The sequence below is a fragment of the Schistocerca cancellata genome, chromosome 1 (genome assembly GCF_023864275.1).
Source record: "Schistocerca cancellata isolate TAMUIC-IGC-003103 chromosome 1, iqSchCanc2.1, whole genome shotgun sequence".
NCBI classification, from domain to species: Eukaryota; Metazoa; Arthropoda; class Insecta; order Orthoptera; family Acrididae; genus Schistocerca; species Schistocerca cancellata.
The window spans coordinates 610,984,508-610,997,672 of record NC_064626.1 but is presented as its reverse complement, the minus strand read 5'-3'; the positions used below and the strand labels follow the sequence as shown (position 1 = coordinate 610,997,672).

Genomic DNA, 13,165 nt, shown 5'->3' with positions numbered 1-13,165 from the left:
GTGTGTCATAAACACCTGAAGTTTTAGATTGAAAAAGGAAATTAAAAAAAAGTGTCCTCACAATTCATAAATATTAGTAAAGCTGTCTAAAACCACGAGTAAATGCTCATGTCTTAATAACATAAGTAAAATAAGAAAAGAATAGAGAAACAATAAGCGAAAGATTGTTCCAGAGAGGACAGAGAATTGTGACAGAAAGGAGAGATATGTATATAAATATATGTAAAAAAATGCATACTGTTAAGATATGAAATTTTATTATGAGTTACATTATTTGCATAATGACTACGTATAAAATATCGCGTGTTTGATTGGAGGGGGGGGGGGGGGGGGGGAGATATGTAGTGATTCGAGGATTTCTGTGTAAATTCTAGAACCACTCAGCCTTCTACTGCCTCGAACACACGATATTCTAGATACAAGTGTGAGATGGTAAAATCCTACCTACTGCACATCACGTTTGTGTGTACAGGTTTAAAATCAGTCGCGGGAAGAAAATAGACGCGGTGGTTGAACGGCACCAGCAAATACCTGTCAGACAATCCATATGTATTAGTGAGTGTGTAAGGAAGAACCACGGAGTTTTTATGCCGTTCTGTGCTTATTGTGTCATTGACTATTGTTATGTGAAACAAGAACAGTTGAAAAAGTACTATTGTGAAGTCTTCACTCAGCCTTGGTAGAGGCAAGATGTAATTTCTGATTCATTTTAAGAAAGTCATGGCAGTCAAGCCAACTGTCTTTTAACTGTAACTCATTTTGTTTCTAATGTTCAACGGTGCGAGGTACTTACAGAAAGTTGCAAATGTATGTTGAAAGTGTGAATTATGTTGCGCATGAAGGCCAAATACATCGTTAACTGATGAAAAGGAAAGTTTGTTTGGCTATTCATTTTATAAGTATAAAGAGGTTTAAAAGTTTCTGTACCTAGCTCTATTCGATGGAGAAAAAGTCAAGAGATTTTCCAGCAGTCAACTATCCCGTATAGGAGAGGGGCTGCAAAATTCCAAGTAAGTCACCTCATAAAAAAGTGGAATGGGGTTTGGGGAAATAAATCAGTATAAAACACACCCACACTCACACTTTAAGTCATCAGAATATTAGACTACATATCACTCCCATACAGATAGTGCAGAAAAGATTAGATTAATTACAGAATGCACGGCGTGTTTGTGAGTCGTGTTTGCATGAGAGTGTGTGCGTATTTCAAGAAGGCCTTACTCGCTGAAAGCTTGATATGTGAGTCTTTTTTTTTTTTTTTTAACTGTGAGTCAGCATCTACGTTATTTGGTTAGTGGCAACTTTCCTTTTCATTATACAATCTAAAGAATAGGTGAAGATATAGGTGAGTTGTTAGCTTTGCTCCTCCCATTATTTATAATCTCACAGTGACTGTTGTTAACCAGCTGACAAATAAAAATGTTTATCAAAAAGTAAACAACACCTTATAACTTTGTAGTTGTTTAACACATGCTTTGGATAGGATGCTGGATTACAGGCTATTCCAAATTTCAAATGTAGCACCAATAACAGTAAGATCTGACTACAATTACCCAATATTAATATGAAGCATCTTTTTCAAGCAAAATACTTACTTTATTTTTTCTGAAGGACATGTTGGGGACCATCTGGAAATTGTTGTATCATAATTAACACCAACTATCCGCAGGTAAGGGCAATCTTTTGGAAGCCAGTCTCTTGGCCAACATGGTGTGTACATATCTTCATGGCATTCTGGGCACTTTTCACTTAACATGTACAGAGAAAATTCATATAAAATTACAAAAAATAAGCGAGAATATACATTTTCTAATACTTAAACAGTGTTCTGTCAATAACATTTTAAGACACTAATCATAATTAGACCCATCCCACTGAGTTTCCAGATACTCACCCATTTTTAAACATCTTTTTTGAAGAGGATCTTCAGTTGAATCTTCAAGCAACGTCCTAAGACATGCATTAAAAACTTGTACCATCAACAATCATGCTTGGCCATTGTATGTCAAGCATAAATGTTACAGAAAAAACTGAATGAAACTCATTTAATTTACATGCAAAAAGGGATGAATATAGAGAGAAACAGAAGGAATCATACAAGAAGTCAACCAGCTGCTTTAGCTCCTACTGTCCAATAAAGCTTCTATAATTAGTTCAGTATTTGTTATTTAGTTTTTATCAGTCTCTTGCTCTGTCCTTTGTGCTTGCCCTTTTTTAAAGTCTTTACACAGGATACTTTGCCCAATCATTACTCAGTGAATACATATTAAATGGCACTTGATGCATGATTATAGCAAGAAAGACTACTACCAAAAAAAGAGGGACACAGAGAAATTGTCAGGGTAAAGAAATCAAACTGCTTAAAGTTGGAAGTCTTTAAAACAAGTCGGAAGGCTTTTTGAACACACTGATTAGCCAAAAGGAAAGTTGTTACCAGTCATGGACTTTTGCCAACAGTTCCAATAATGTTTTGAGTTCCATTCAAGTGAATAGTTTAAATACGCCACAGTTCAATTCTTTGTTCAGCTGTCAGATATAGTAAAGAATACAATATAGAAAGCTACATTTTTAACTGATATTTCACTTCATTAGGCTCAGGACCTCACCAGTAGCATTGACAAATAGGAAGTAAGATTAGAGTTTAACGTCCTCTCAACATCAAGGTCATTAGAGCTGGAGCACAAGCTCAGATTATTTCAAGAATGGAGATGGAAATTTCACAGCAACTACCCACTATTTGCCTGGAGTGATTTACGGAAAGGACAGAAAATCGAAATCTGGGTGGTTGGACAAGGACTTGAATCATGATTCTCCAAAATGCGGACCAGTGTGCTAACTACTGCATACACTTCACTCAGTAGGAGCAGCGTATGTCCAACAAGAATTCTAAAAAGTGAGTGACAATGGTCTGGTAAAGAATAAATGTTAAATAAAGCTTATAAATTCTGTAAAAAACTTCCTTATAGGCAGAAATCTCGAGGTGAAACATGTCATGGTACATATTCAATTAGGTACAAATGTTTTTATTTATTTATTTATTTACTTATTGTTCCGCGGGACCAAATTAAGGAGAAGTCTCCATGATCATGGAACAAGTCAATACATGAAATTATAACACGATATTAGAAACAGATAAAATGAAATATAAAAAAAAACATATTCGGTTGACAAGTCGTAAGTTTAAATAAAGAAAATCAACAATGTAACACCGGAATTTGCTTAATTTTTTAGCTCTTCCAGGAGCTCCTCGACAGAATAGAAGGAGTGAGCCATGAGGAAACTCTTCAGTTTAGACTTAAAAGAGTTTGGGCTACTGCTAAGATTTTTGAGTTCTTGTGGTAGCTTATTGAAAATGGATGCAGCAGAATACTGCACTCCTTTCTGCACAAGAGTCAAGGAAGTGCATTCCACATGCAGATTGGATTTCTGCCTAGTAATAACTCCGTGAAAGCTTCTAACAATTGGGAATAGGCTAATATTGCAAACAACAAATGACATTAAAGAAAATATATACTGTGAGGGCAATGTCAGAATTCCCAGACTATTGAATAGGGGTCGACAAGAGGTTCTCGAACTTACACCACATATAGCTCGAACAGCCCGTTTTTGAGCCAAAAATACCCTTTTTGAATCAGAAGAATTACCCCAAAAAATAATACCATATGACATAAGCTTATGAAAATATGCGAAGTAGACTACTTTGCGTGTTGAAGTGTCACTTATTTCAGATACTGTTCTAATGGTAAATAAAGCAGCATTTAGTTTCTGAACAAGATCCTGGACATGGGCTTTCCACAACAGCTTACTATCTATCCCAACGCCTAGGAACTTGAACTGTTCCGTATCGCTTATAATATGCCCATTCTATCTGATCAAAATATCGGTTCTTGTTGAATTGTGAGTTAGAAACTGTAAAAACTGAGTCTTACTGTGATTTAGCATCAAATTATTTTCCACAAGCCACGAACTTATTTCATGAACTACATTATTTGATACTGTTTCAATATTACACACAAGATCCTTCACTATCAAGTTGGTGTTACCAGCAAACAGAAATATTTTTGAATCACCTGTAATATTTTATATAAATAAGAAACAGCAGTGGCCCCAGCACCAACCCTTGGGGAACGCCCCACTTAACAGTGCCCCACTGGGACTGAACATCACTACCACTCTCAATATTGCGGAGAATTACCTTCTGCTTTCTGTTCTTAAAGTAAGAGGCAAACCAATTGTAAGCTACTCCCCTTAATCCACAATGGTCCAACTTCTGCAGTAATATTTTGTGGTCAACACAGTCAAAAGCCTTCGTTAAATCAAAGAAAACATCTAGCGTTCGCAACCTTTTATTTAATCCATCCAAAACCTCACAGAGAAAAGAGAATATAGCATTTTCAGTTGCTAAACCATTTCTAAAACCAAACTGAACATTTGACAGCAAATTATGTGAATTTAAATGCTCCAGTAACCTTGTATATACAGCCTTCTACACGCACTGATTCTATATCCTCGACCTGTCTCTGCAGACCAGCCACTTCCTTTACGACTGACCATATGGTTTTAATTTTATCCTGAGACTTAGCTATTCTATCTGCATACCACATACTTTTTGCCTTCCTAATAACATTTTTAAGCACCTTACAATACTGTTTGTAATGGGCTGCTGCATTTAGATTTTGACTGTCTCTAACGTTTTGATATAATTGCCACTTTGTTCTACAAGATATTCTTATCCCTCTAGTCAGCCACCCAGGCTGCCTGTTTGTGCTAGCACCCTGTTTTGAACGTTCTAATGGAAAACAACTTTCAAAGAGCACGAGAAAAGTCTTAAGAAAAGCATTATATTTATCGTCTACTGTATCAGCGCTATAAACATCTTGCCACTCTTGTTCCTTGATAAGGTTTACAAAGGTCTCTACAGCAACTGGATCAGCTTTCCTAAACAGCTGATGACTATATTTAACACGTGTTGCAGCACAAAAATATTTTAGAGTTAAAATTTGTGCATCATGATCTGAAAGGCCATTCACCTTTTTGCTAACAGAATGCCCTTCTAGTAATGAGGAATGAACAAAAATGTTGTCTATGGTTGTTCTACTGTTCCCTTGCACTCTCGTTGGAAAGAATACGGTTTGCATAAGATTATACGAATTAAGGTGGTCTATCAGCATCCTCTTCCTTGCACAATCACTTATACAATTAATATTGAAGTCACCACATATAACTAACTTTTTGTATTTCCTATAAAGTGGACCAAGAACCTGCTCTAGCTTTAGCAAAAATGTTGTGAAATCGGAGTCTGGGGATCTATAAATAACAACAGTTCAAAGTTTAACTCCGTTAAATTTAACCACACCTGCACAACTTTTAAACACCTTTTCAGTGCAGTACTTTGAAACATCAATTGACTCAAATGGGATGCCAATTTTCACATACATGGCTACTCCCCCACACCGCAAAGAGCTCCTCGAAAAGCTGCCAGCCAACCTGTATCCTGGTAAAGCCTCTGAATTATCTCCTTATTTAAGAAGTGTTCAGATATACCAATAATTTCAGAGTCAACATCTATAAGCAGTTCACTAACTTTATCTCTAATACCTTGTATATTTTGATGAAATATACTAATTCCCTCATTACTCGGATACCTAAGCTTTGTCAAAAGTGATTCCTTTGTTAGAGAGACTTCCCTTAAGCAGGAATACCTATCAGCTGACTTCAATCTAAAAAAGGTGCAGCTCTAACACCCACTACTGCAGGAATTTTCCCATGAGTGATCCCACCAACCCCACTTATGCTGTCACCTATAAGCTTTGCCAACCTCCCCTTCCCATACCTGATGAGGTGCAGGCCATGTCTAGTGAAACCCATCCTGCTGATAGACTCCACCGACACCACTGAAATGTGACCCATGCTTTCTGTCATCAGCGCACCCCCAAGTCTCATGTTATTAAGCCTGACGGCTGTATTAAGATGAGGCTGATCATGACGCTGAAACAGTTCCACGAAATGCACATTCGTGTTGCCAGTCTGAGTGGCTATCTTTTCCAGGTCACCATCTATGTCATACTCCCCATCCCCATCAATACTATTACCAGCCCCACCCACAATCACTACCTGATCCTCTTTAGTAAAATCCCTACATAACCCCCCTATGTTAACAGTCACCTGAGCCAATCCTGCGTTAGGCTTCACAATGCACAGCACTTCCAGCAACTGCTGGCCTACACCTCTGCCATGAGAACTACCTAGCAGCAGAACCTTCTTCTTCCTCTTCGACTCTGCAACTGTTCTAGCCACCGTAACTACTGAGGTCTGCTGCATACTTCCTACATCTACAGCTACTAGAGATTCCTCTCCACTAGACTCTGACAGTTGGTCATATCTACTGTAAACACCAATAGTAAAACTATCTGAAAATCTTCTTCTCCTAGCAGATCTCTTGCCAACAGCCAGCTCCCATTCCCCAACCCCCTTCTCCCTCCTCATCCTATCTAGCTCCTCCTGTGCGTTTTGCAACTGCACCTGAAGGGCACAGATCTTGGATTATTCCTCAACTCTGTGGCTGCTACCAAAACACAAGGTACAGAGAGACAGGACTTTATTTAAGGACCAAAAAACTAGCAGCATAACACCTACAACTGGTGTGCAAGCACTGAACATCTCTGCAACACGAATCAACTCTTTACAAGGATTCCTGTTCAATAAAAATAACAACTCTAACACAGCAGATTAGTGGTCTTAATATTAGTGGTACTGTATATATTCCCTAAAATTCTGTAATGAATATCTTTCACCAACATGTTCAGCTCTTATACAGCAAAGTACATTTCAATATACTAATAATGCATTAATTATAAGATAATTATGGAATATATCTTTCTGATAACTGGTTTCTCCCTCTAAAATTTATCCGTCGCTTACTACTATTGTAGATTCGAAGGTCACGATAGGGGAATACCTGTACTCACCAAGGATGATACGGAAGGTACTAATGTAGCTAATATTACCCTCCAAAACAGTGACAAAGACTTTCAGACAGTAGTGATTAAAATTCCAAAATTAAATTTGATAATTGCCAGTGTACCGTTCTCCATCAGTAAATTTTGGGGTGTTTCTGGAAAAAATGTAATGATTCCTAAATAAAGTAAATTCAAAAAGGATTAGTGACTTCAACAAAAGCTTCCTCTGTAAATATAAATAGAGAGCAGCTGTAGTCAGTGTCACAGAATTATGTAATCTTATTTTCATAGTAAACCATGCAACAACAACAACACCTACCAGACAGTCAGCCTTGGATCAAATCTTAATCCACAGAAAGAAACTGAAGTGGTGTGCAAAAGTGCACAGTACAGTGTTCAGTGACCATAAAGCTTTAATAATTGCCATCACCATGAAAGGGGTTAGGCTAAAACAACACACTAAAGGTCAAATGCAGGATCTTCAGCCAGAATAATGCAAACTAATTTAGTTTATTATGATGAAGACTGGCCTGCTGCTGTGAAATATGAAATCTGTATACAAAATTCAAAGAATGAAAAGCACAGGATGGAATAACAACAGTATTATAGAAAGGGTACATTGCTGCTCATCATATTGAGAAGGTGTTAAGTTGCACACAGGCACAACAAAAAGATTGCCATACATTTAAGCTTACAGCCAAAAGGCTTTCTTCTGATATAGAAAACACACACACAGATAGATAGAGAGAGAGAGAGAGATTACCATTGTCCCTGGCCACTGTAGCCAAACTGTAGACACCAACTGCTCTTGAAGGGAGCAGAAATCTGCCATGGGTAGTGGGTGGCCAATCATGCAGACAGACAGATTGCTAGTTGTCCTGCCCACTTTGAAACCAGCACAGTGGTTGCAGCTTAGTTTGTAGATCACGCAGCTGCTTTCACAGATAGGTCTTTGATAGAATAGGAGATGCCTGTGACAGGACTGGAGTGGATGTTGGTGGGAGGATGTATGGGACAGATCTTGCAACTAGGTCTATTTCAGGGATATGAGCCATGAGGCAAGGGGTTAGGAGCAGGGGTGGAGCAGGGACTCACAAGTGGGTGGCATAATACCATTGTGAGAGGGGTGGGAAGGATATAGGGTAGGACATTCCTACCTTCAGGGCATGATGTGAGGTAGTTGAAACACAGGCAGAGAATGTGATTCAGTGCTCCAGTCCCAGTTGGTAGTGAGTCATGAGAAGATTGCTCCTTTGTGGCCGCACAGTGTGTATGTAGTATGTGGAAGGTGGTACGTAACTGGAGAGACAAGGCACGCAGTTCTGTTTCTGTGCAAGGTTGGGAGAGTAATTTGTCTTTGAAGGTCTCAGGGACACCCTCAGTATGTTTGGAGAGGGACTGCTAGTTATCACAGATGTGATAACCATGGGTGGTTGGGCTGTATGGAAGGGACAGTTTGGTATGGCAGCTATCCAAGTGGAGACATTGCTCGTGGTTGGTAGGTGTGATATGGACAGAGGTACTGATGTAGCCATCCTTGAGGTGTAGGTCAACTTTGAAGAAGGTGGCTTGTAGGGCTGAGGAGGAACAGGTGAAGTGAATGGATGAGAATGTGTTGGAAGTTCTGGATGAATGTGGATAGGGTGTCTTCACACTCAGTCCACATCACAAAGCTGTCATCTGTGAATCTGAACAAGGTGAGGGGTTTGGGTTTCTGGGTGGTTAGGAAGGATTCTTCTACATGGCCCACGAGTGGTTGACATAGGATGCTGACATGCAGGGGCCCACTGTTGTGCCATGGATTTGTTTGCATGTGATGCCATCAGAGGAGAAGTAATTGCAGTGTGAGGAGCCAGTCACCTTTTTTCTTTTTTAACAGTGTCGCCATTTGTCACCTTTTTAAATTGTTGTCATCTTTTAAACTTATTTTACTCTTTTAGGTAGAAATATGTTACATACATTTGTTTCAAGGTTTATGTATTATGGTCATTGATTTAACTTTTTGGAATGTTCCAGCGATGAAAGCAGATAGTCTACACTAGGGCTTCTGAGGTCTGAGGTACATTGTTCCTTTTTGATTGTCTGAGTGTTTTTTGTTTTTCTTTTTTTTATATATTTTGTGCAATGGTTATTAGTGTCAAATACTCCTGTTGGTGTTTCCCTCCATTATTAGCCTACTAATGTCCTTGCAGGTCCTCATCCAAACTATTATGTAGTTTCATGGACCAATAAATAAATAAATAAGTATTTAAACAACTTTTTAAAACTGTTCCAGATATGTGACTGTAGGCCAAGAGACCTGAGAAACCTTCATCAATGTTCCAGAAATATTTCCACACACAACCCTTACGTAATACATTCACAAGGTTAATAATACTTGGCATGCGTACATTTTTTACACAAGTCATCATATGCTTGTGGTCTCTCTCAGATCTCAACACAGACAAACAGCTGCTAATTAATCAGTGTGTGCCTCACTACCTTTCGTCATTGTCACAGATGTTATTTCTATCTAGTGGCCAGAGAGCATGTCCTTTAATCAACCTAAAAATTAACGCCATACGTGATACTCTGTTCCATTCTGGAAATAAACTTTTTGACACAGGAAAATGCAAAGTCTGTAGTGACTGGTTTGCGAAGACAGATAATTTGAAAAATAAAGTCTCTGCATGGGTAAAAAAGTATTGAAATTATATTTAGCAGTGTGTGTTCTTGGCTATCAAGTCTGAGAAAAAAGGTTTTTAGGCAATTTTCAGCCACTCATGTTTTAGAAAACGTAAGTATAGCTTGGACATTAAATGGAGACCATGTCAGCTACATTTATAACTTTCAGCTCAGACACAAGCTCATTATGTGCACCAAAAATTTGCACTTTAAATACCAAGGGTAATTCCACCACTGCAAATTGATTTGGACAATGAAACTGGTGATTTCCTATTACTCTACAGTTTTTGTGATGTTTTTAAGATGATGTTGCCTGATAGTGTTCCTGAACATTTTTCACTTTCATTTAAGAAAATGAGTTATCTAATAACTGATGGACTGGCACCATATTTTCTGGAATGTATGTTACAAGAAGCATGTTCATATGTTCATCATATTACAAATTGTGTTTTGATAAAACTACCAATTTTGAAGATAAAAGAGAATTACAAACAGCCATTACAGTTTGGACTGAGAGTAAACATTAAATAACAACATGTCACTTAAGAACCTTTTTATAGACAGAGGAGATGATGAAACTTTAAATCACAAATTATGTGAAGCACTTTTTGAAGCCAATCTGTCACTAAGCACATGCCTTATGCTGGGATCAGATAGACATAACATCAATAAAAATATGTTTAGGTTTTAGATAGTGATGCATAGGAGACTCAAGACAGACAACTTATAAACACTGGAACATGTAACATTTGTACAACGCATAGTGCCTATCTATATGCTTTGTCGTGTTTAGCTGAAAAAGCATCCAAATTTCTGGTCAATATTTACTGTTATTTTGATGGTTAACCTGTTCACTGGGAAGAATTTGAAGAAATTCAGTTTCAGTGAAACATTCCACAAGTTTCTGAGGCATACAACCACATGGTTACTTACTTCAGGAGCTTCAGCAAATAGGATTTTGGAAGAGTGAGACAGAATTCAGTTTACTTTCTTAATCATATACATCTAAAAAAACAATTTTACTACTGTTGAGTCGCTATGAATGCTTTTTTAAACCCCAATAAAAGCAGAATTTCAAATCAGAATTTCATCTGTGCAACTATTCATTAAGTTCATACAATGTTTTCAAAGCCAAATACCTTTCATTCACAAGTTGCATACAGAAACAGAAAATATACTTTAAACCTTTTTGGTTTGTGTTTGAAGGTTTCTGCTTTGAGAAAAATTGAGAGAATTACTGAAGTTCTTCATAATAAACTCTTTGCATTGGATAATCTGCTCCCTCTTGAATAACTAATTGCTAGTGGGCAAGTAACTGAAGAGCTTCATAAACTGGAAGAACATGAAAAGTTATGGCCTCTAAAGAATGCCCAAAAACATTACATCACAGCTTGCAAACATGTGATGGAAAAGAAAAGATATGCCTATAAAGTGAACCACTGAAAATTCTTAGGGTTTTAGATCCCAAAGAAAGAATAAAGAGCAGAAGCTGCAGTGAATTGTTTAAGGTTGCAAAAATTATGGCATTTGATGTCTGCCAAGATTACTTATTAGATGAGTGGAAGGTTCTACAGTTTGAAAAAGATGATCCAGCTTTAGATAACAATGGCACTGACAATTACTGACACATCTCGGAAAGACATTTCTCATCCATAGAGTTAAAATATCTAAATGCTCCAAAACTTGTTGAGGATTCTCTTACATTGCCCCATGGAAATATGGGCAGAGAGACAGAAGATATTCCATTTTGAAGCTCACACTAGAAGATAAGGTAGTGATGACTGAAAGATTTTTGAACAGTATTTCAACTGTGAGGGATGCTTTGGAGATATACCCCCATTTTCTCTCTGTGCCCACTGACTCACAGCACTGGACAGTAAGCACATGAAAATTACATTTCTTATAAGGGAGAATGTGAAAGGAAGACTCAAATTAGATGAAAAGCAAAAAGAGGTACAAAACCAAAGGAATCTTGAAGAGGATATTAAAAAGATGAAAAACATAAAAAAAGTCAGTTGAGTATGACACAGCTGTTCTGGGAAGGCAGGCAGGGAGGGAGGGAGGGAGGGAGGGAGAGAGGGAAAAAAGAACACCAAATATCTTAGGAGAATGGGAAGAACTTCTATCTCAAGCTTCAGTTAAAATGATACACACACTTGAAAAGAAAAGCAGCAAAATTGGCCTAGGGTATGACTGAGGGTGCATGAATGATGAAAGCAGAAGAAAGAGTGAAAGAAGGGAGGGAGAGGGCATTCAGAAATACCTTGTATGATTACTTCATTTTTTGCTAAGATTCCTAAGAAACAGCAACCCACACCTATTCTGTTAATCTTTTTCCAGTATAGACTGTCATTAGCTGTAAAAATACAACATAGACATTGATTGTGAATTACAATTACCAATTTTGAATTATCAATTCCATATTACCATTGTACTTGCATATGTGAATAAATTTCTATGAAGCAAAAGTAATGGTCATCCAGGATTTACTATGGTCTTAACTGGCCTTATGGTACAGGGTTATCAAAATCGAAGTAGTTCATTTCTGTCATATCTGCTTATTGAAATAATTTGTCACATTTGAATCACATTTTTCAAATATTTTGTCACCTATCTCTCCTGATTCAAATGCCACCATGCCTCCTCACTCTGTTCATGGGTAAGGTGGTGTTCAATAGAAGCCTGTCTGAATCTAAGGTAAGGTGTTCAATAGAAACCTGTCTGACTCTAAACCTAGAACTTCCTTCCTGGACACCATGACCATCAATATCTTTGTTTTGGCATAACCTTAAGTGCCAGCACAAAGACGAATAATGCAATAGCAGAGAAGGCTGTGAGGCAATGTCAGCCAATGGCTTGCTGACCAGGACCGCACCACGACAGGAGCAGCCTCTACAATAAGGGAATATAAGCGCTGCTCCTGCCAGCCTTGGTCGCACAGTGTTAGACCAGCACTATGATAGCAGTGACATGTGATCCATATCCATTGCTTACATGGACATTGCATATAGCAAAAGACTTTGATTGTTTGCATGTCGCCCTTTGATTGTGACATGTTCTTATAAATACAAAGATAGGTTCAATACCATCTAGGACTGGAGCACTGAATCACTTTCTCTGCCTGTGTTTTGACTCCCTCACGTCGTTCCCCTGAAATTAGGAGTATCCTACCCTGTACCCCTCGCACCCTTCTCACAGTGGTATTCTGCCACTCACTTGCGCCTTCCTACTCTACCCCTGCTCCCAGCCCCTTGCCTCATGGCTCATATCCCTGCAATAGGCCTAGTTGCAAGACCTGTCCCATACATCCACCCACCACCATAAGTGTTGTGACCAAAATGTGCAGGGGGCCAGCCCTGCATACACCATAACATGGAGAATATGAAAAAGCAGTTACCTTAATGTGCTTTGTGCTTCCTATGAATTGATATTTTTCAAGAAATTAGAAAGCATATCCAATGTAACACAGAGAGCCAATGAATCAATATATAATGCAATAGCTCAATGTCAGTCATCATAGTAAATATTATTCTATCTTCTAC

At 38.1% G+C, this 13,165-nt stretch overlaps 1 protein-coding gene across 3 annotated transcripts in view; it reads right to left on the bottom strand.

The window, feature by feature from the left end:
• The window catches only part of LOC126182635 (protein SERAC1), a 263,820-nt gene that overhangs the window by 23,565 nt on the left and 227,090 nt on the right, over window positions 1–13,165 (bottom strand). For all 3 annotated transcript variants that reach the window (XM_049924869.1, XM_049924867.1, XM_049924868.1), the window contains exon 10: window positions 1,596–1,748. In XM_049924869.1, the coding sequence (XP_049780826.1) occupies window positions 1,596–1,748 (153 nt within the window). The remainder of the gene's footprint in view (window positions 1–1,595; window positions 1,749–13,165) is intronic.